The sequence below is a fragment of the Cynocephalus volans genome, chromosome 15 (genome assembly GCF_027409185.1).
Source record: "Cynocephalus volans isolate mCynVol1 chromosome 15, mCynVol1.pri, whole genome shotgun sequence".
Taxonomy (NCBI): Eukaryota; Metazoa; Chordata; class Mammalia; order Dermoptera; family Cynocephalidae; genus Cynocephalus; species Cynocephalus volans.
Genome location: NC_084474.1, coordinates 62,128,800 through 62,152,817, shown reverse-complemented (window position 1 = coordinate 62,152,817; position 24,018 = coordinate 62,128,800). Strand labels below are relative to the sequence as shown.

At 37.5% G+C, this 24,018-nt stretch overlaps 1 protein-coding gene across 1 annotated transcript in view; it reads left to right on the top strand.

Moving 5' to 3' along the window:
• The first annotated feature begins 16,640 nt into the window (after positions 1 to 16,640).
• EIF3E (eukaryotic translation initiation factor 3 subunit E) overlaps positions 16,641 to 24,018 on the top strand; it is a 43,750-nt gene continuing 36,372 nt past the window's right edge. The window contains exons 1-3 of the mRNA XM_063079606.1: positions 16,641 to 16,754; positions 20,998 to 21,112; positions 23,080 to 23,197. Coding sequence (XP_062935676.1) covers positions 16,665 to 16,754; positions 20,998 to 21,112; positions 23,080 to 23,197 — 323 coding nt within the window. The 5' untranslated portion in view covers positions 16,641 to 16,664. The remainder of the gene's footprint in view (positions 16,755 to 20,997; positions 21,113 to 23,079; positions 23,198 to 24,018) is intronic.

The window sequence follows — 24,018 nt, the reverse complement described above, 5'->3', positions numbered from 1 at the left end:
GACAGTATTTAGATTATCAAGGAAGACAACTCTGAGAGATCCCCACCGTTCTTTTTCTCTTTTCTCCACAGCCTCCAATATTCTCTTTTCTCTCCTTTCCTTTTTTATTTTCATGGTGTGCACATGTGTTTTTTCATGGTGTGTATGTATGCACACACACAGCACACATATGTTTAAGAACAATTAAAACACAATTCAAAGTCATTCTGTAGTACAATTTTGAAATATTTATCTAAAAACGCTTAAATTTTACATCCCTGAACTAACAGACTAACAGTTCTTTTTTTTGGACTTCAGTATTATTAGCACCACACTCTAACCAAATGAGCTAACCAGCCATCCCAAACTAACAATTCTAATTTTAGGAATTTATCTTAACAAAACAGTAGTGGGCTAAGTTGTGTCCCTCCAAAAGATATGTCCACGTCTCAATCCCTGGAACCTGTGAATGTTATTTTACAAGGACCAAAGGTCTTTGAAGATGTAATTAAGTTAAGGATCTTGAGATGCTGAAGCCATACTAGATTATCTGGATAGGTCCTAAATCCAATGACTAATGTTCTTATAAGATTGAGGCAGTGAGAGATAACACAGATAGATAAGGAGGCAATGTACACAGGGAGGTAGATATAGAGTGATGCAGCTACAAGGCAAGGAATGCCAACAGCCACCAGAAGCTTGCAAATGCAAGGAACATTATCTTCCCTTGAGTCTCAGGATCAGTGTGGCCCTCCCAGATTTCAGATTTTTAGTGTCAGAACTATGACAGAATAAATTTCTATTTTTTATATCCATCAAGTTTGTGGTGCTTTGTTACAGCAACCTCAGGAAACTAATATGGAAATTATTATAACATCAATAAATATGATCAGTATAGTTTTATTTATAATAGCAAAAAATGAAAATAACATAAGATGTCTACAATAGAGGGGTCATTAGAATTATATCTTGTAACAAAATAATATTAAACTTAATAATCAAACTACATGAAATGAAAAAGCAGTTTGCAAAACAGCCTGCAAAGTAAAATTCCATGTTTGTTTAAAAAAATTAATTGGGGGGGAGTGTTAATATCCAGGACATATAAAAAACTCCTTCAACTCAACAATAACAACAAAATAATCTGATTAAAAAATGGGCAAAAGACTTAAATAGACATTCTCCAAAGACAATGTACAAATGGCCAACAAGCATATGAAAAGATGCTTAACATAACTAATGATTAGAGAAATGCAAATAAAAGCCACAATAAGATATCACATCACACCCATTTGGATGTCTACTATCAAAAAACAGAAAATAACAAGTGGTGGCAAGGATGTGGATAAATTGGAAACTTTGTGCACTATTGGTGGGAATGTGAAATGGTGCAGCTGCCATGGAAACAGTATGGAAGTTCCTCAAAAAATTAAGAATAGAATTACCATATGGTCCAGCAATCCCACTTCTGGGTATATAACCAAAAGAATGAAATCTGGATATCAAAAAGATATTTGCACACAAATGTTCATTACAGCATTATTCACAAGAGCCAAGAAATGGAAGCAATTCATTGTCATTGACAGATAAATGAATAAACAAAATGTGGTATATACATACAATGGAATAATATTCAGCCTTGAAAAGCAAGGAAATTCTGACACATCCTATGACATGGATATACTTTGAGGACATTATGCTAAGTGGAGTAAGGCAGTCACAAAAAGATAAATACCATATGATTCTACTCATATGAGGTATCTAGAGAAGTCAAATTCACAGAAAGAAAGTAGAATGGTGGTTGCCAAAGGCTGAGGGGAGTGAGAAATTAGGTGTTGTTTAAGGGGTACAGAATTTCAGTTCTGCAAGATGAAAAGTTCTGGAGATCTGTTATACGACAATTTGAATACCCTGAGCACTGCTGAACTGTACACTTAAAAACGGGCTAAAAAGTTATTAAATTGAATATTTTAAATATGTAGTTTAGTATGTTAATTATTTCTCACTAAAGCTCAGCTTTCTCCTCTGTAAAATAGGGCTTATAATAGTACCACCTAGATGAGCTAACATTCATAAGGCAAGGTCTAGTCATTGTTTGTGCTAAATAAACGCAATGACCTATCAATCTCACTCTTGATGTATCTCTACATATGTACGTTAGCAGATTATCTGTAAATGGCTGTTCTATCAGAGATTTAATTATTTTCCTCTCAGCTTATCTTTAATTACATGTATTTTTTTATAATAAAAGCAATAAAAGGTTTTTTTATATATGTAAAGTAAGTCAGATGGTTCATTCAGCTTAGAAGTTTATCTCTTGGTAATGCTAAGGAAATCATTTTTGAGCAAACATGAGGCATTGACTATATTTCAGAAGTCATTTTAATATTGTTAGCACTATTTTTGAAAAAAGAGAAAGATACGATTACATGTGTATGAGAAACAGAGTTTAGGATAACAGCCTGAGACTATTGTTATGAAAATTATGACTTTTAATCTCCTGAATTTTTTATAGTCATATTATTTACTATTAGAATCATTTCCTAACTGTATGTATATAACAGGCTGGTGACAATAATACAAATTAGATGCGAAGCTGCAGAAATATTTTTTATAGATGCCTTATTGACCCGTTGTTTTTGCAACACTGCAAACAGCCACGGTAGGTTTGGTGTCAATCCTGTTTTTCCCCTTAACAGAGTTCCTCGTGGCCTGCTCTATCTCTCATTACTGTGATGACGGCTGTATCTAGATGCTAAATACTCAGGAGACGCTCCAATACAGCGTTAAAAACTCTGAACACTTCATTCCCAAAGAATGTAGCTTTCCAAGAGAAAACAGGCCTCTTTTTGACACTATTGAAATAGTGAAGGTGTGTGATAAATCAGGGTTCAAACTGAGAGGCCACAAATTCTTAAAGGTGCTCTACCCCTCACTGTGAGTCTGCCCCTGCTCCTCTCCTTCCAATACAGAAACAGTCATACACTTCTAATAATAATAACAATAATAATATAATAAAGCTTGTAAAGACACATCGGTAGAAACAATGACATAATATAGAACAGCTATAATGCAGTTAAGAAGGCTGTTCTAAACGGAAATCAAAGAATAATTAGCCAGAAATGTAACTATGGATCAAAATCAAAACATGTGAAATGTCTTAAGCTATTTGAGCGGATTTATTTCCAGAGGATGGGCAGGAATATTTTGCTCTTAAGGCAATGATTTCTTCCATTTTCTTCTCTTCTTTTCCTTTCTTTCCCACTCCTTTTTCCTCTTTCCTTCCTTCCTTCCTCCTTCCCTTATTTCCTTCATCTCTTTCTTTCTACAGAAGTTTTCATTTCTTCATATTCACAAAACAAAGACTACAGGGTGTTAAAAGTACCATTTACTTGAAACATCAACCTTCTAAAGATATACAAAATTTTTAAAATCTAACGTAATGAAATATCTATATCAAAGGAGACAAAATGGCAGCCAAACACATTGGGCTATAAACTGGAATTTCTTACTGGACTACTTGAGATCATGCACATATAGGATGTTGTTTGGAGCCTCAATAACATTCACAAAAGCACTGAGGCTTGAAATAGTGTCCTGCATGTTCATGGTCACAAGCAGTCCAGTACAATTAACGAACAGAGTTTGAAGGCTAAGTGACGGACCGTCAGACCGATGAGGGAGAAGGTCCCTGGTCATGGAGGGTCTTGCATGCCCTGCCAAGCCGTTTAGGATTTATTCAGTAGGGATCCAAGTGCTATGGACATATTTACATATTGGAAAGACTACTTAAACCACAAGTGGAGGGTGAGGGTAAAGCTGAACACAGCAGAACTTGTTAGGAAAGAAAGAAGAAGCTGAATAAGGGGTGGTGATAGGGACATAGGGGACAAAGAAGCCTAGGAGGGGAAATTGCCGCCGGCCAGTGAGAGCAGGTGGGAGCAGGTGTGGGCAGGTGCTGGCAGTGCAGCCCACGTGGGAGGGAGCGGGGCCAGGGAGGCGCTCCAGTCGGCAGGACTACAGGGACCAGAGCACATGAGCTCCCCTGTGACTCTGAAACCTGTGACACGCTGCTGCTCGGGTCTGGACACAGCCCCACACTAAGGAGAAGCTGTTGTCAACAGAAGAAATCTCAGCAGCACGGCGACCATTGGGACAAAAGAAAGAAAAGGTTCAGTGGAGAGGAACAGGACCAGAAAACCAGCTACCGAGGTTTTGACCACTATACAAAAACAACAGAAGAGGGAGCTTGTTAAAGTCAGAAAAGATTTCCTCCACTCTGCTTCATTGTAAAAAAAAAAAAAAAATTGGTTATCTCTCTATAGAAATCAGCATAGAAGTGAGCACCAGGAGAGTATGGAAGGAAAATGCCACACAAAATTATTATAAGAAAAAAGAATAAGGAGTAAAATGACATCCCTACAGACAAGGAAAGCAGGCCAGGAAGATGTGCCCACCACACAGCTCAAAACTGTAAATTTACCATTTTAAAATGAGCCTAAAAACATTAAGAAAATGACTCAAGATGTGGAAGAACATCATAAGTCAGAATTAGAAAAGCTCAGCATTGAGGTAATAGAGCTCAGGAAAGAACTGGAAATAAAAGGAAAAAAAATCATTTCAGAAACAAAGATGAAACCAGAAGGATTATAAGAGCAAATACACACAACAGATAATGCTTTAAAAGAAATGGAAAGTGAAAAAGAGGAAATTTTTTAAATTTTTAGAAGAAATTATTTTAAAATCAAAAATAAGGAAGAAATAAAGACAGCAAGGTTAGTGCATAAATCCTTTCCAGCAGCTACAGATGGAGAGTTCTGCTTTGTACCTGTTGCTGCTTTACAACCTCCCTCCTGGACATCTCAGTGGCCTCACCTAGTTCTTGTCACATGGTGGGTGCAGAATACCTTTGTTAAATACATGGCCTTTAGCTCCTTATGACAACTCCTTCATCCCCTATCTCCAGCATTTAGAGAAGCCATCAAAGATAAGAACACTACTAACCCAGCTCCCTTCCTCCACTGGTGTGAGGTTAGTTTCCATTGTTACATAGAAGAGTGAAAAGGGGAGAACTTCCTTTCAGAGATCAAACACTAGGATTCAAGGCATTTTCTTGTTCTTTCCTCTTCAGTTTTACTTCCCCTTTTGCCCACTGTATCCTGGCATGTAAGTATACTTTTTCTATCATGCAAGAAAATTTCAGGACACAAACTTATATTCATTTGTTCTAAATGGCACACATTCATTCATTCAAGGTTCATTCAGCAGATACTTATCGAGCAACAAATACTTACTGGACAGTAATGAACAAGACCACAGATTAGGCTCCTGCCTTCAGAAGGATGTAATCCAGTAACCAAATAAACAAGGCCATTATAGACTCTGATAAGTACAAGGAAGGAAATAAACATGGTGATGAGAAACTGGGGGAAGCCATTCAAAATAGGAAAGTCAGGCAAGACTTCTCTAATCACATATGTAACCTCACATCATCAGGTTAGTTTGATGTAATATTAAAAATTTGAGCACCTTCCCATGAATCCCAGTTGTCATTTCCCCTTGGAACTACCTACAGTCCTCCTTTCCCTTTTCTTTATTTCCTCCAAAAGGTACATGAGGTATAGATATAAATATACCTCATTCCTGACCTTGTAGAACTCATAGGTTAGTGGAGGGCAGATGTGTAAACAGATAAGTAAATACAACATGACAAAGCGCATACCACAACCATGAACAGTTTTATTGTTCTTGATAGTTAACTTCTGCCTGGGACCTCTGGAGTACCTAGAAAACCCTGTTTTTCTGTTTGGGTTCTAGGCTGAAAATTCTGCCAGGCTCCTTCCATCATCTCAATACTCATTTTTTATTTTTTGGCCAAATCATAAGTAACTTGATTTGCATGCTATACTAGCTTAATTTCTTCACAGCCAGATGATCCTAGCATTGGCTTCAGATACATAACTTAAAGTAATACGGAAAATTTATTTTAAAATTACTTTCTTAAAGAGCCTGTATTTTTCACACCAAATTTTTCAAATAAATGCTAAATAAGAATTTTGGACAGATCACTGCAGCTTGTTGTTATCACCCAAGAGAGTGTGTTTACTTGTTAATTGTCATTATTGGAAACCTATACTGCATTTCAGTATCACTGTATTTCTACCATTAAGTACATTTTCCAGCCACATTGGTCTGCTAATCAGGCAAGGAGTGTTTATTTGCACTGCTGGAATTTTTAAAGAGATAACAGAGACACAGAATATTCTGTAAAAGACACACAGAATTAGAAGAATTTAAACAGATACATAGGTATTTTAGTTATGTTCTGAACTGGTTAGTGGTTTATATTATCATGTCAGCTCTTCTAGATTCATCACAATTCTCTCAGATTCCTCTGAGATACTCTCAACTACTGAGAATTGCTACTTTCCCTTAAAGAATGGGGTATCCACATTCCAGGTCCTAATGTTGGGGACAGATGAGAAAGAACAGTGACGATTCCCTTTCCCAATATCTTTCACTTCACATATTAGAATGCCTCAGAACTAGAGTAGAATTAGCTGTCAATCCTAGCTTTATATGAGGTGGTAAGTGAAGAAAGAAGGGGATTAAAGTCCTCTGAAGGTGCCTTCTCTCTGTGTGATTCTTTAATGAGGATGATGGCAGGACGAGGCTTCTGGACATTCTCACGCAGGCATGAGGGGTAATCAGTTCACAGGGAGTTCCAATAAGGTCTGTCCAGAGCAAGGGACTAAGGTCAGGAAAAAGTTGTCTTCTGAAGATACACACTCCAAGAAACAATAATTATTTTGAAATAACAACAAAAAGCCTTAGAAAACACCTAGATGTAAGATGTGTCTATGCTTTTGATCTAATTAAACCACTCTGTTAATACCTCATGTAATACTATCATTGTATGGATCACACTGCAGTATAATTGCTGTCCCTTTTGTGTAGCTGTGAGTTCCTTTACATAGGAACAGTGTTTTACTTATTTATTTTTTTACCCTCAGAATCTAGCACTGTCTGGAACAGAATTGGGGTTAAGAAAAATGTGTGTTGACTAAATGAATTGGAAATATAACTCAAGAGGTCAGGCGTATATGCAATAGGCATCTGCATGCAGTATATAGAAAGGTAATTGTATTAAAAGTAATGCTAGTGTTATTTAGAAATATCAAAGAGAGACACTGAGTCAGCAGAGATGAGCATTCTGATCACTAAAATTGTATACATCATCACAGTGATAGGTTTCATTTCATGTAGTTCTGGATGTCCAGGCTCTATCTATGCACATTCATTCATTTCTAGAGCATTTATTGAGTACTTGTTATGTGTCAGAAACTAAAACAGAAATTGGAACTGTAACAACAAATATTCGTAGTCCTTGTTATCAACATGTTTATAGTCTAGTACGAGGAAACAAACATAAAAAGTTTTTAAAAATTAGGCTAAAATTTTATAGGCTCTGAGACAGACGTTTTTTGCCAGTAGAGAAAGGCAGAAGGAGAAAGTGATTATTTCAGATATGTTCTGCTAATGGGAAACACAGAATAGGGAAGATGATGCTTCATCTGAATCTTAAAAAGTGAAGAAGTGGTCAACAGGGTAAGAGGGGGCAGAAGGACATTTTAGACCGAAGGAGCTTTACTGAAGAAACAATAAACTTGGTGGCTCATTTCAGCAGAGCTAGTTTAGTAAGGGTATAGGGTTCTGGAGAGATAAGAACTTTACATAATGTGCCAATAAGTTTTGACTTTATTCTAAACAAAATAGAAATTTATAGAGTATGTTACTTTTCTAGGGCTGCCATAACAAAGTACCACAGACTGGGTGGCTTAAACAACAGAAATTTATTTTCTCACAATTCTGCAGGCTCTAGCCCAAGTGTTGATAGATAGGGTTGTTTTTTCTGATGCCTCTCTCCTTGGCTTATAGATGTCCATCTCCTCCCTCTGTCTTCAAATGGTCTTTCCTCTGTACATATCTGTGTCCTGATCTCTTCTTTTAAAAATTTTATTTATTTTTTTTAATAGTACATTTTTATGGGGTGCAGTTTGTTGTTTCAGTACATGCATATATTGTATAATGATCTAATTGGAATAGTTAGCATTATCTATCACCTAAACATTTATCATTTCTTTGTGGTTATAACATTGTTTTTTTGTTTGTTTGCTTTTTATTTGTGCTGGCCAGTACAGGGGAACCAAACCTTGACACTGGTGTTACACTCTAACCAACTGAGCTAACTGCCCAGCCCCTAATCTCCTCTTCTAATAATGACAGCAGTTACATTGGATTAGGGCCCATCCTAATAACCTCATTTTAACTTAACTGCCTCTTTAAAGACTCTGTCTCCAAATACAGTCACATCCTGAGGTACTGAGTGTTAGGATTTCAACAAATGAACCTAAGGGGAACATAATTCAGCCCCTAACAGGGTTAGATCTGATTTAAATCACCCACACAGCAGGAGGGACAGGTGCAGGATGAAGGACTGGGAGACCCTTTGGAAGACTATCACAGTAACCTGCTTGAGAGAGGATCATAGCTTGAACAGGAGACACAGAGGAGGGTGTGGCAAAGGGAAATGTTGAAAGAGTCAACAGGAAAACAATTTAATAATCACTGGCCTGTAAGACAGAATTCAAACTCCTCAGCATAGTCCACAGGGCTTTTGACAATTCAGTCCTGACCCCTCAACGCAGACTATGTCCTGCCACTTGACATCACTCAACTACCTCCTATGCACAAAGACCTTTTAAAGTTTCCAATCACATTGTGCTTTTTCTCGAGGCCAAGCCTGTGTGTGTGCTCTCCCCTCTGCCTCAAACAGTCTTTCCCATTTCTTTAGCCAGCTGAACCTCTTGTTCAGATAGAGGTAGTCAAATGTTACGTTCCTCAAGAAGCTCTAATCTCCTTGGCAGCCAGTTACTTTCTCTCCTGGACTTCCAGGAGCACTCTGTGCACAAACACTTTCACACAGCGCTGCAATTAGTTTACATTTTACACACTTGCCATCCTGACTAAATCTGACTAAATAGCAAACCCCTTGTGGGCTGGAATTGGTTTCCTTTCTTTGTTTCCCCAGAGCTTGACATAATAATCAGCAAATGTAAAGCACTCAAGAAATATCCGATCAGTGTATGGGAATCTAAGTCTACACCTGATACCACCAAAACACTAGCAGGTGAGGCCTTGCATGTGCTTCCTCTGTAAAATCTCTTTTTAACTAAAACACTAGGAAGAGACTAAAGCAAGAAAGTCAGATTTTTCCATATTCGGGGCTAAATCTCTCTTATAAAAAGAAACAAGATATTTTCACAAACCAGCAAGGAAAATTCCAGGGGAAAAGCCAGGCAAATCAGCAGAGTTTCCAATCTGTCACCACTTTAATCCATCTTGTAAATCACTTCCAGTTTAATTTTAAAGGACAAAACACCACTGTCTTTGTGTCTTTTTCTGTTTAAGAACTTAATGAGTGGCTCCCTTTGCCTATCTGATAAAATCCAAGTTTCCCAGTCTGGTTTTGAAGACCTTTCACAGCCTGGCTTCATTTTGCCCTCTAATCGACTGTCCACACAACTGTCAAAATTACCTTCCTGAAACACAGCTAGGATTACAGGAGTTCCCCCTTATCTGGGGTTTTGCTTTCCACGGTTGCAGTCACTGATGGTCAACCAAGGTCCAAAAATATTAAATGGAAAATTTTAGAAATAACTCATAAGTTTTAAATTGCGTACCATTCTGAGTAGCATGATGAAATCTTGCACCATCCTGCTCCGTCTCTACCAGGATGTGAAACATCCTTTTGTCCAGCAGATCTGTGCTGTATGTGCTCCCCGCTTGTTAGTCATTTAGTAGCCCTTTCAGTGTTCAGATAGACTGCCACAGTATCACAATACTCTTATTCAAGTAATCCCTATTTTACTTTTTTTACCGTATATTGTTATAATTGTTCTATTTTATTATTAATTATTTTTGTTAATATTTTACTATGCCTAATTTACAAATTAAACTTTATCATAAGTATGCATGTAAAGGAAAAAAAACATAGTATATACAGGGTTTGGTACTATCTGCATTTCAGGCATCCACTGGAGGTCTTGGAACGTATTCCCCATGGACAATGGGGACTACTGTGCTCTCTAAAATACTTTAAGGCTCCCCATGACTTAAGATAAATTTTACATTCCTCACATTAGTTTTTCTATTTGGCCCTGGAATTTCTTATCCAGCATACCCATCCCTTTAAACTCCAATCTTCAGCTAACTTCCCAAGTTGTCCTTCACAAATATTTCTTACATTTTCCTGGCTTTTTGTTGTTGCTGTTGTTGTTGTTGTTGTTTCTACAGTGTTCAAGTTGTTACTGAACCAGAAGCAATGTTCTCTTCCATATCTGTCGTAAAAGTTAGCAGTCTCCATACAAAAGATATCCATGCCATCAAGCTTTCGCCATCTTATCTGTCTCCATTGATAATCAGTCTTTGTTGGGGGCAGCTTGATTGGTACCCCATGCCCTTCCTATATTCCATACAGCTTCTCATAATACTCTATTCTTCCATTACAGGTATTTATGTAAGTATTGTATCACATCTGTCAGCATACACACATCTTTTAAAATCAGCTCCTGATATCCCACACCTATCACTCTTTCTCTGCTTTCCTTTCTAGTAAAATTCCTCAAAGATCTGTTTATATGTGTTGTCTCACTTCCTCTCCTCCCACCTTTTGAGATCACTATAAATAGACTTTTATCCTCCACATACTGAAAGTGCTTTGGTCAATTCATCAATAACCTGCATAGTTTTGAAGTGATAGGAAATACTCAGTCATCATCTTCAACAAATAGCACCATTTGACACAGTTAATTGCTCCTTGCTGCTTGGACCACTTTCTTCCTTTGGCTCCTAGCACACCACTTTGTCTTCCTCCTCCTCTTCTCTCCTCCACCTTTTGGTCAGGCCTTCTCCAGCGTCCTTATTTGATCTGAATTGTCCCAGCCTGTAGAAGTTGATTTAGCTCTCTTCCACACATACTCACACTGATTTCATCCAGTTCCATGGTTTTCAACTTCATGAATAGGTTAACAAGAACTAAGTTTCTCTCTCCTGCTCTGACCTTTCTTTCCTTATTCCAAATTCATATCTACCACTGCCTAATCAATATCTCCACTTGGATATCAAATGGGCATCTCAAACACAGTATGTCCAAAATTAGGCTCTTGATTTCTCTCCTTCCTAAAACTTGCTTCTATCATACCCTTCCTCATCTTAGTAAATAGCTTTTCTGTTATAACACCAAGGTCAAGAGTTCAGATCCCTATAAAGGCCAGCAGACAAAAATAAACAAACAAATAAACAAATAAAAGTAAATGGCCTCTCAGTTCTTTTAAGACCTTAGAATCATCTTTGACCCCTCTTTTTCTCATCCAATTCACTAGCAAATTTTACTAGCTCTGCATTCAAAATATGTTCAAAATTTCACTACATCCACAACTCTTTCACTAATACCACTCTGGTCTAGGCCATCATCATCTCTTGCTCGAATTATTTCAATAGTGTCTTAACTGATCTTTGTGTAGATACTTGCCCCCACTTGTCTAACCCTCAAATGGTCTTTTAATAGCCAAACCCTCCAGTAGCTTCCCACCTCATTCAGCATACAACCAAAGTTCTTGTCCTGGCCTACAAATCATGTCGTCATCTGGCCCACCTTTGGCTCTCTGAACTCATCTTCTTTGTCTTTTTTTTTTTTTTTTTTTTTTTGGCAGTTAGTGGTACAAAGATTGAACCCTGGACCTTGGTGTTATCAGCACCATGCTCTAACAAACTGAACTAACCAGCCAGCCCCAAACTCATCTTCTACCACACTTCTTCTTACTCAATCAGATCTAGCATTTCTAACATCCTTGCCACTCTTTAAGGATGCCAAGCACACTTCTGCTTTGGTACCTTTATACTTAATGTTCCTTCACCTGGAATGTTCCTCCTCTAGATAGCCATGGGATCCCTCACTTCCTTCAGGTTTCTTTTCAAATTCTACATTATCATAGATGCCTTCTCTGACCACTGTATATAAATTAGCAAACTTTCCCCATATTCTCAAGGTAACTAGATTACCTTGAGTTATTTTTCTTCATAGCACTTATCACCACCTAACAAAGCACATATTTGTTAATATGTTTTTCTCTGTCTCCTTCCACTTGAATATAAGCTTCTTTAGAGATGGTAGTTTGTTTTCTCTTCTGCTATATTCCTAGGACTTAGGACAGTGCTTAGCATGTTGTATCTGATTTATATTGCATAAATGAATAATTTTCACCTTTTAGATTGAAAGCTCCTACGGCCAGGGACTAGCTCTTATTGATTATATATTCCCAGTAACACCCATCTTAGTGTCCTGCATATGGTAAAAGTTAAAAATGTATATCAAATACAATTGCATATTATTTCCCTCTGCTTTTCAAAGATGCTCTGTTCCTTTTTGGCAAGTTTCCATACTGCTACCTGCTTCCTTCCTTTCTTCCTATGCCCGAGCTCACTTCGGCTGGGAGCCTGGGTTCTTGCTACTTCTCTCTTTAAAAACTTCCTCTTTTCTTTTCTGTATTTTATTACAACTTTAGTCCCTGGGTTTCCAGGAAACTTCAAATTACAGCTGTCATTTCTCAACTCTTAGAGGTTACACAGACTATCCCCCACAATTTAGCATCATGAACTTAGAATTGCTATCATGTATTCTCTGCTTCATGGGCAATCAGCCTTGCTTTCCTAACACCTATTGTAAATGGCATGATGGCAGAGATTATATCATACTCCCAAATCCTTGAAAACATCTAATACAAGATTACATGCATCATAAGCAATCAATAACTATATCAACTGATCCAGAATAATATCTCCGTTTGCTTACTAGATGTCCCCACTTGCATTTTAATAGAGATCTAATTGTCTGAAACAGAACTCCTGATTTTAGCACTCATAAATGTTCCTTTGACATTCTCCCCCCATATACTAATCACCAGAAGGTATCCAGTTTCTTAAGTGCAAAGTCTAGGAATCATTTTTTTCAGTTAAACTTTTAAATTTTGAGATAATAGATTCACATGCAGTTGTAAGAAATAATACAGGGAGATCCCATGTGCTCTTTACGCAGTTTCCCCCAGTGAAAACATCTTGCTAAATTATAGTAGTCTGGCAGCTCCTGAAGCAATTATACATAGTTACCATATAACCAGAAATTCCACTCCTATGTATATACCTGAGAAAACTGAAAACATATGTTCACACAAAAACTTGTACACAAATGTTTATAGCAGCAATATTCATAATAGCCAAAAAGTGGAAATGATCCAAATGTCCATTGACAGACGAGTCGGCAAACAATATGTGGAATATTATTCAGCCATAAAAAGGAATGAAGTACTGATACATGCTACAAGTTGGATAAATCTTAAAATCATTATGCAAAGTGAAAAATAAGACACAAAAGGCCACATTTATGTGATTCCACTCATAGAAACATCCTAAATAGGGAAATCTATACAGATAGAAAGTGGTTGCTTAGGACTGGAGCTGGGAGAATGGTAGGATAGAGGAGCGAACAAGGCTTCTTCTTTTTTGTTTTTATTTTTCAGCTGGCCAGTGCAGGGATCTGAACCCTTTACCTTGGTGTTACAACACTGCACTGTAACCAGCTGAGCTAACCGGACAACCAAGGCTTCTTTTTGAAGTGATGAAAATGTTCTAAAATTGACTGGTAATTGCTGCACATATTTGTGAATATACTAAGAAACTACTGAATTATACACTTTAAATGGGTGAATTGTATGATATGTTGATTATATCTCAATAAAACTGCCTAAAACAAAACAAAAACTATAGTATAAATATTACAAACCGGGTATCGACACAATCAAGATCCTAACATTCCATTACTACAAGGATCCCTGCTGTTGCCTTTCATAGCCACTTTCACATCCCTCCCACATCCACACCCTCTTTAGCCCCTGGTAACCACTAATGCGTTTTCTACTTCTTAATCTTGTCCTTTTAAGAATGTTATATAAATCAAATCATATAGTATGAAAACTTTGGGAATTGACTTTTTTCACTCAGCAGAATTCCCTGAAAATTCTATAAACTATAGAATTTATATAAACTACAGAATTTTTATAAAATAAAAATTTTATATAAACAGTTCCTTTCTTTTTATGACTGAGTAGTATTTCTAGAAATCATTTTCATTTTACTCTTCTTTATCAATCACATCCAATCTAAGAGCAAGTCTTACTACTTCTACCACAAAAGTGCATCTTGAGTCTTATCTCTTCTACTAGTAATGATATGGTTGTCCAAACTTCCATCAACCCTTACCAGCCTGCAAAAACATTAAACTAATCCAGCTGCTTTCACTCCTGCTCCTTCACAATCTATTTTTCACACAAAATAATTTTAGTTTAAAAATCTTTATATCATACCACTCTCCACGTATAATCCTGTCTTCCTTCTTTCATTCAGTGTATTTATTTTAAAAATATTTAGTGAGTGCCAATTATATGCTAGGCACTATTTAGGCACTGGAGAAAGTTATAACAAAATAGACAAAATCCCTGGTCTTGTGTAACTAATATTATAGTTAGGGGAGACCGACAATAAATAAACAAGTAAAATACACTGGTAAAGTAAAGCAAGAAAGGGAGATGAGAAGTCTTGTAGGCAGGTGAGTTACATTTTTAAATAGACTGGTCAAGGAAGGTCTCGTTGAGTAGATGACACTTGAACAAAACATGGAAATAGGGAAAGAGCCACACGTATTAACTGGATGAAGAGCATCCTGGTAGAGGAAACGGAAAATAACAGAGGCGAAGATGGAAGCAGGGTGGGAGTATCTGAGGAACTGAAAGGAAATCCCTGTGGCTGAGGCTGAGTGAACAAAAGGGGGAGACACAGGCAATGGGATCAAACAGGTAATGGGATTACATGATCTAGGGCTTTTTAGGCCATTAAAATACTTATGTCTTTTACTCTGAGTGAGACAGCAAAGTTTGGAGGGTTTTGACCATAATCTGACTTTTTTAAAAAAAGCTGCTATATGACGAATAACGCACAGGAGAAAAAGAGGGGAAGCAAGGTGCCTAGTGAAGAGGCTATGCCAAAAATCAAAGCAAGAGGTGATGGTGGTTTGAACTAGGGATATAACTGGAGGTGCTGTGAACTGATTAGCTCTGGATCTTAAGTTTGTTGGTAGATTTGATGTAGGGTATTTTTTGTTTTTAAAGATGGCCGGTAAGGGGGTCTTAACCCTTGACTTGGTGTTGTCAGCAACAGGCTCTCCCAAGTGAGCCAACCGGCCATCCCTATATAGGGATCTGAACCAGGAGCCTTGGTTTTATCGGCACCACGCTCTCCCAAGTGAGCTGCAGGCCGACACTTGATGTAGAGTTTAAGAGAAAGTCAGGGATGATTCCAAGGTTTGGGGTCTGAGCAACTGGAAAGATGGAGCTACCATTCACTGAGGTAAAGAGCACTGACGGAGCAGGATTTGGTGAGCTACATGGGGAAGTTTGGTTTGGGATATGTTGAGCTGTTGGGTACATGTGATTCTCAGGTTACCTAATAGTCTGTGTTGGGGCTATAATTTGGGAGTTGTCAACGTGTAGACTTCAGTTAAACCACCAGATTGGATGTTATCACTTATGGCATTGGTCCAGACACAGAAGAGGTCCAAGACCCCTGGTGCACTCCAAGATGAAAAGGCCTGAAAGATGAGAAGGAACTAGCAAAAGATCTCTTAGGAAAAAACCCACATTCCTTACCATAATCACGACCTGGCCATTTTCAGCCTCCTTAACTTCACTGCCCAGTGACTCAGGACACTCAGTTTTTTAAACACACCAAGTCCTTTCCTGTCTCATGGCCTTTTCTTTGCTGTGCCTTCCTCCAGGCATGTTTTAACTCTGGCTCTAATTTTAATCACCTCCTCTTACTACAACTCTCAGCTAAACTATTACTCTACTTGAGTTTTCTCTAATCACCCTAACTGCCATCTCAATTTTCTCTAAACATTCTAATTCCCATCTGAGATTTCTAACCACCCTAATTAAATAGGCCCAACCCAACCATCCCCATCACGTTATGGTTCTTATTAAAATCTGAAGTTATTCTACTTGTTTTCTGCTTAGAAATCCACCCCCACCTTATCTTGACAAACGCTTACAGGACGACTTTTGTATGCCAAATGAAAGCTCAGATACTCTTTATACGAAACTTCCTGGAGAACAGGGTCCTCGTTATCTTGTCCTTCGCCGCATCCCAATACAATCGACACTGCCTCAGCAATCAGTTCTGAGATTTCATTAGTTATTAACGGAATGGATTGCAGGCCACTGCGTGGTAAGTCGTAGGCCAGCAATAGCAAGAGAACACCGACAAACTTCAATACAGATGTCAGAAATCGTGCCCGCCGCTCGCTCTCCACCCCCGAGTCGCCCAGAGGGAGGGAGGGAGGAAGGGAGGAAGGGAGGAACCGCGCGCATGCGCCATTGTTCACGCGCTCGGGGGCTGAACCCCGCCCCTTTCTCCAGGCCAGTTTAACCCCCGCACATGCGCGATAGGGCTCTGTTCTTTTGCCGGAGCTATCAATAAAGTTTTAGTGAGCACAGACTCCCCTTTTCTTTGGCAAGATGGCGGAGTACGACTTGACTACTCGCATCGCGCATTTTTTGGATCGGCATCTGGTCTTCCCGCTCCTGGAGTTTCTCTCTGTAAAGGAGGTGAGAGGGTTTTGAGCGCGAGGAAGGTGTGGGAGCGGGTGAGGTGCCCGGCAAGGCCAGAAGGCGGTGGCTGTAGCCCTAGGCCTGACACGTGTAAGGCGGCCGCGAGTTTGGTCTCCGTCCGGAAAGTAAGGACCTCCTAGTAGTTTAGCGTTGCCCCGCGGAATTCCGCGGTGGGGAGGAATGAGGGGACCGTATGAAATTCAGGGGTGGAAGGAGGTCTCTGCTTGGGGTGCCAGTGCCCGGGAGACGTTCGCGTCAGTTCCTCTCGGAAGTTGACGATTCACTGGCTTCTCTGGAGTCACACTAGAGCTTTACTTCAGGCCGGCTTCTAAAAGCAAGTTGGAGTGGTGTTAGAGCTTTTTCTTTTTCTTTTGGGAGCTGTCGGAAGAGTGGGCTTGGATTTGGGTTTTTGCATGCCGGATCATTTTCTTACACTTAGAATTATCTAGTACTTTAATTTCCATGAAGTTGTGAGTTCGTTGCGTTGAGTTTTCCTGGTCTTTGATAATTAGTTACTTCCTAGAAGCATAGCATATTTTGTCAGCTGGGGACAGGGGCCAAAAAACCAAAAACAAAACTCACAAACTTTAACTTACTATTTGTTTCCCAGTGTGTAGATGTACAGACTCAAAATGATGTGAATTGATCCTTACGTTCATTTAGCTACTCAGGATACCTTGAATAAATATGTAGTTCTGGAATTTTAAAACGTGTCTAGTCCAAAAATGTTATTGGTCTTGAAAGATTGGGCTAAAAGAAATACTGGGCTTATGTTTATGGGAAATTGATGCATTTTAATAATTACAATAAAGTAATATTCCTATGATGAAGGAATCAGAATTTGGCTAGGAAAATGGATGAACTCTATTTCTGGAAGGAGATTACAATCTTAAGTACTTAAGGAACTGAATTTTCTGTGTCCCAACAGCACTAAAATAAAAGTGTTTTTTACAAATTATATATTATATTGTTCTGATAACTTTTTAAAGCTCCCGGGTAGTTAGGGTTCATTAGGCAGGAATAATCCTCGTATTCATATGAAACTTTTCTAAACACAGATAGACAAATCTAAAATTGTTGGTGTTAGAGAACAGCAAAGTTCATTTTCAGTAAATGTCCAAGAATGTCTTACCATATAAAGCTAAAGCTATATATATCTTGAAAGGATGTAATTTTGTTTAGATTGTTCTTTTTACACCTATATTTTAAGGCTTGGATAAAACAGTCTAGTCTGACTTTTCTTTTCTAAATAAGTGAGGATAATTCACCAAAGATCAAGAAAAGTGCCATACTCATATTTAGAAATCCTTTACCAGCTACTTTTAGAAATGCTTCTAAATTAGCTGAAACTTCATATTTTTGTGTTTTTTACTCTTTCATTTTTCAAGGCAGGCAGACGAAAAAGTGGAATATGTAAGTGTAAGTTAGTTTGTCACGGGGTAAGACCAAAACTGAAAAGCAGTTGAAAATCAGTGGAAAATAATTGCTGGATACCTTGGCGAGAATGTCGGTAAGATGGCTGTAATACACCAAGAGGAAGGCAGATGCTGGAGTATTTATTTAGCGAATACTAAATACAGGGCCATGGAATTGTGAGAAATCCGAGATAAAACGCAGACAACTTACCACTAAAAAACATCTTTTTTTTAGAGTTGAATGTCTATAATATAAGGCAAAAAGTAGTAAACGTCAGAGAAGTGTTGGCAGAGTGCTGTCAAAATTGAGGAGATTCTGTTATCTTTGGTTGGCAAAAAGGACTTTAAGGAGGAGAGGCTGTAAGTTGAGTCTTGAAAGCTAGATGATCAAGATAGAGAGTCAGTGATCATGGTACAATTTGAGATATTTGTAGTGTGTTGCAGAATATAAGCTCCATGAGCGCAGCATATTGTTTTGTTCTCTTCTGTATTCTTAGCACATGAAATAGCACATAAAGGCTTTTAATGACTGTTTAATAAATAATTTAATTAATACATATTTGTGGTTCACTGTTTTTTATTCTCATGTAAAGTAGAAGGGCAGATAGTGCGGTGTTAGGACCCTGAGCTCTGAGTTTGGACGAGGCTTAGGATCCTGGCTTTGTCATTTAATAACAGTACACTTGAGAGAAGATTCTTTCTCCTCTTAACTAAGCCTTTCTCATGAATAAAATGTTGATACTACCACCAGACTCATGGGGTTGTTAGGAAAATTACATGAGATAATGCATATAAAGCACTTAACTTCTTCCATTAGGAGACTAGGCCATCCTGTATGGGGGGGTGGGGGACAGAAATGTTTTGAAGAGTGAGGTAAGGACTGGAAATGGTGACTGAAACTGACCAAAGGTAAGTACAAGGATCAGTAAATGTGGAAGGCCCAACTGAGACTGGAAAAACTACATCATGGGGCTAATGATGGTCATTTTCAGAGTAAGAGGAGCAGAGGCAGGTTAGTAGAGCAGAGGTGGGGCATGCTAGGAAAAGGTTGTTTTCACATAAGATTAGGATTCTGTAGGGCAAACTGACAGGAAGTTTCTATTTTTCGAAATAAACTTTTTGTCAGGTATAATATTCATTCATAAAAGTACTGGACATTGAATTTTTTTCAAACCGAATGGTGAACACACTTATCTGACCATTACCCAGATCAATAAAGTAAAACATAACAAACCTAAACTTTCCTTCTGACCTCTCTTGTTCATTACTCACACCTCCCAAAGGTAAGCTCTAGTCTGAGGACAAATTAATTTGGCCCGTTTTTGATTTTTATATAAATGGACTTAATTTTAATTAATTAATATACCACTATATACTACTTTGTATGACTTCTTTCATTCAACATTGATTTGTGAGTCATCCAAGGTTTTAGAATGGGAGTAGTTCGTTGATTTTCAATGCTGAATGTTAATCCATTGTATGAATATACCACAGTTTGTTTATCGATTCTAACACTGATAGACGTGGCTATTACAAATAGTGCTGCTATGAACATTTTTGGAAATGTACTTTGAATATATGCACTCATTTCTTTTGGGTACCTAGGAGCAGAATTGCTGGGTCAAAAAAGTGTGTTTGGTTTTAGGAGATAAAAGTTTTCCAAAGTGGTTGCACTCCTGCCAGCAGGGTACTAGTGTTCTAGTCAATCTACACTACACCAACATTGGTATTGTCAGTTTTTGTAGTTTTTATTATGGTTTTAATATGTATTTCCTTTATGATTAATGAAGTTGAGAACCTTTTCATGTGTTTATTGGCCATTTGGTTATCTTTTGTGAAGAGCCTATTAAAATCTTTTAGACATTTCAATTGGATTGTCTTTCTTACTATTTTGTAGGGGTTCTGTATGTAATTCGAAAGGTTCATTTTTGGTTTCATGGCTATACCATTTGACCACCTACATCTTTTCTTCTCACGGGCCATGAAATATTGTAGCATCTTCCTGAATTTTTCTTTCCTTGGCAAAATTAAATTCAATACAGAAATCTTTTCTTTTGCTGAAGCATGTCTCTCTTGAATATTGTATAGAATTCCTACATGTTGCTTAGTACAGTTCATATATATGTGAATTTGTGTATGTATGTTTTTGGTCCCTTTGCTATGGGTTAAATTATGTTTCTTGAACTCTTTGCAAAGCAAAAACCTGGTATGATGTGATTGACTTTAAAAAATGGGTGCTAGTTTTGTTTCAGAGGTGTGAATGGGGAAGCATTATAAAGGATTGCAACTATTTAATGAGACAATGTTTGAGGGTAAAGAGAGGCCACATCAAGGAGAGGTAGGTAGGGATCATGTGGGTGTGAGAGATATTAAGAAGGTAAAAAAATTTAAGAGTTTATTCCTAATTACCTGGATGTGGATAAGAGACAACTATGTGTTTTGCAGTGGAGGTGATGTGGTTTTTTTGTTGTTTATGCACATCCTGGTCTAAAAAGGATAAAAGGTGGTTTGCAAGGACACATAAAAAATAATATAAATAAGAAGTGGATGGGAATGGCTTTAGGGTATGTAATTGCCTTCACTTCTACATTTTTAGGTAAGCAAAATATTCTCTCTCTGTAGGAGGTTGTGCTATATTGCTTGCCTTGTTATAAGAGGGTGAGTTAATAGTTTATAATATTTTATATAAAAAAAGAAATAATAATTTATAATATTATAAAATAGAGTGTTTCGTGAAGTATGCTTCCAGGTAAAACAATTGTAGTGTTAATCAGTTTATTTGGGGAACTTAAATATATTCATTAGAAAGTAATTGTCTCTTGCAGATATATAATGAAAAAGAATTATTACAAGGGAAATTGGATCTTCTTAGTGATACCAACATGGTAGACTTTGCTATGGATGTATACAAAAACCTTTATTCTGATGATATTCCTCATGGTAAGTTTTGTCATTAGGACTGAATCTTCTCTTGTGAACTGAGGATGTGTGTGTTAAAGTTATATGATTTCTTCTTTTCTTTTGTTTTTTAAAGATGGCCTGTAAGGTGATCTTAACCCTTGACTTGGTGATGGTAGCACCACGCTCTCCCAAGTGGGCTAATCAGCCATCACTATATAGGGATCCGAACCTTTGGCCTTGGTGTTATCAGCACCACACTCTCCCAATTGAGCCATGGGCCGGCCCAAATTTATGTGATTTCTAAAAGCTTTAGCCAAAAGGCTTAACAATTATTTGAATGATTTTAAAATATTACGATTTGGAGTGAGAAGTATTATGAAGGTAATAGGTCTTCTAAAGTATATTCTTTTTTGTGTGTGTGGCCCGTATGGGGATCCAAACCCTTGACCTTGGTTTTCTAACACTGAGCTCTAACCAATTGAGCTAACCGACCATTCCCTAAAGTATATTATTTTCTTTCCCTGAAATATGTGAAACAATTTTAAAACATGGTCGTCAAATACCTTCATTTCATAGTATGTATCATCAAAGTTATGCTTATGATTCAGATTGTTTCCTTAGAAATATCTGAGAATATTGCAGTTAGTTGCTTTTTCTGTTAGCATATTGTGTGCCTTAGAGATTTTTTTTTTTTTTTTTTTTAATCTTGAGGCATCTGCTGTAGTCATTGTTCTCCAAGTATGGTCCCCAGGACCAGCATCATCAGTTTACCTGGGAGAGCTTGTATTTAGGGCCACATCCCCAGACCTACTTAATCAGAAGCTTGGGTAAGGACCAGCACTCAAGTTGGAGAACTACTGATAACAGTATTTTTCAAAACCTTCTTTTCTCTTGTAATAGATGTTCCTTTAAAAAAAAAAAAAAAAGGTGGTCCCATAAGTTTGAGAAATACTGTATCATTTCTTCTGTGAACATAGTATTTTAAAAGGTTCCAAGAACTCTGGCAGTAGAGAAATACCATTTGTTTAAATTGACGTTTCTCAAAATTTGATCACGGATCTCCTTCTGTGTTTGAGAAGCACTGTTCTAGAACATATTTTCTAATCTATAATGCAGAAATTGTTATAGTAAATATAATCACTTTTGACTTATTTACAATTCTCTGCAATAACAGTAGCTCTTCTTTAAATTTTAGTTTGTGATGAAAAAAGTAAACTATTTCTTAATTTCTTAGTGAAACTTTAAAATACATTACCAGGGTGAGTTATGTGTACATTCTCTCTGATTTTCATGATATTGTAAAAAGGAAGTAATGAATTTGGTTTGAGAGATTACTGAACTGTATTTATAGGGAAAAGAAATTATTGACCAGATTTAAATTCCATTCAGCCTAGTTGAAAACCTGTAGTAATAATATGTAAACCTCTCTGGGCCTCTGCTTAGGAACTCCAGGATAATATTCACCTCAGAGAGGCCTGGCCGGTTAGTTCACTTGGTTAGAGCGTGGCATTGATAACACCAAAGTATTCGGCCAGCTACCAAAACCACAAACAAAACAAAATTAAGTAATATTCACCTGAGAGAATTAAATGGGCACAATTAAAAACACTTGAAATGAAGTCTCTGAAATGTGGAATTAAGTGATAGACAGTTGTTTCCTGCCTTCTTTATTTGATACCTCCAGCCTCCAGTTTTCCTTTCTTACTTTACTTATTTTTGCGGCTGGCCTGTACAGGATCTTGTTACCAGCACACACTCTACCAAGTGAGCTAACCAGCCAGCCCCCTAGTTTTCCTTCAGAGTAGTAGTGCTTTTGCAATGCTAGAAAGAAGAAATTGTGGATCAGGGTAAGTTACTGAGTTGGTGATTTCTGTCATGTGAATATATCAGGAATAAATAAATATATGTATAGTTTATATAAATTGAACATTTTCCAGTCATTCTCACTTTGACCATGTGTTTTAACAGTCCTTAACATTATATTACTCTTTTGCATTTTTAATTAGCTTTGAGAGAAAAAAGAACTACAGTTGTTGCACAACTGAAACAGCTTCAGGCAGAAACAGAACCAATAGTGAAGATGTTTGAAGATCCAGAAACTACAAGGCAAATGCAGTCAACCAGGTAACCTCTTCTTAATTTGAATTCTATAAATTATCTTTTCTGGATTAATACCAATGCTAATTCAAACTTTAGTATTCTGTAGTAAAAGTTGTGGTTTAAATGATTGCTTTATTTATTTTCATTTATCCTTATTTTGTAGGGGTCAGTATTCTTAATAATACATATTTTCTTTAAAGGCTTTTTGTTGTTGGCTGGCCGGTAACAGAGATCGAACCCTGGATCCTGCTGTTATCAGTACCATGCTCTAACCAACTGAGCTAACTGGCCAGCCCCTCTTAATGATTAATGTTAATACTAAATTTCGTTTTCCTAAGTATAGACTTTATTTTCATAGCAATTTTAGGTTTACAGAGAAATCGAGCAGAAAGTACAGGTAGTTTCCATACCACCCTGCCCCCAACAGACACACAGTTTCTCCTATTAACATCTTACGTTTGTGTGGCACATTTGTGACAATTATGAGCCAATATTGATATATTATTAACTCAGTTTTACACCAGTGTTCCCAATTTGTGTTGTACAGTTCTGTGGGTTTTGCCAAATGCATAATGTCATGTATTTACCATTACAGTATCGTACAAAATAGTTTTGCTGCCCTAAAAGTCCTCTGTGTTCTACCTATTCACCCCTCTCCCCGTCCGTCCCTCCCTCCCCTGAAACCCAGGCAATCACTGATTTTTTTTTTTCCCATTTCCTCAAAAATGTATCTGGTATTCCATAGTAAAAGTTCATGGTTTAAATAATTGCTTTATTTGTTTGTTTACTTTCATTTATCCTTATTTCATATGGGCCAGTATTCCTTAATAATGAATGTTAATACT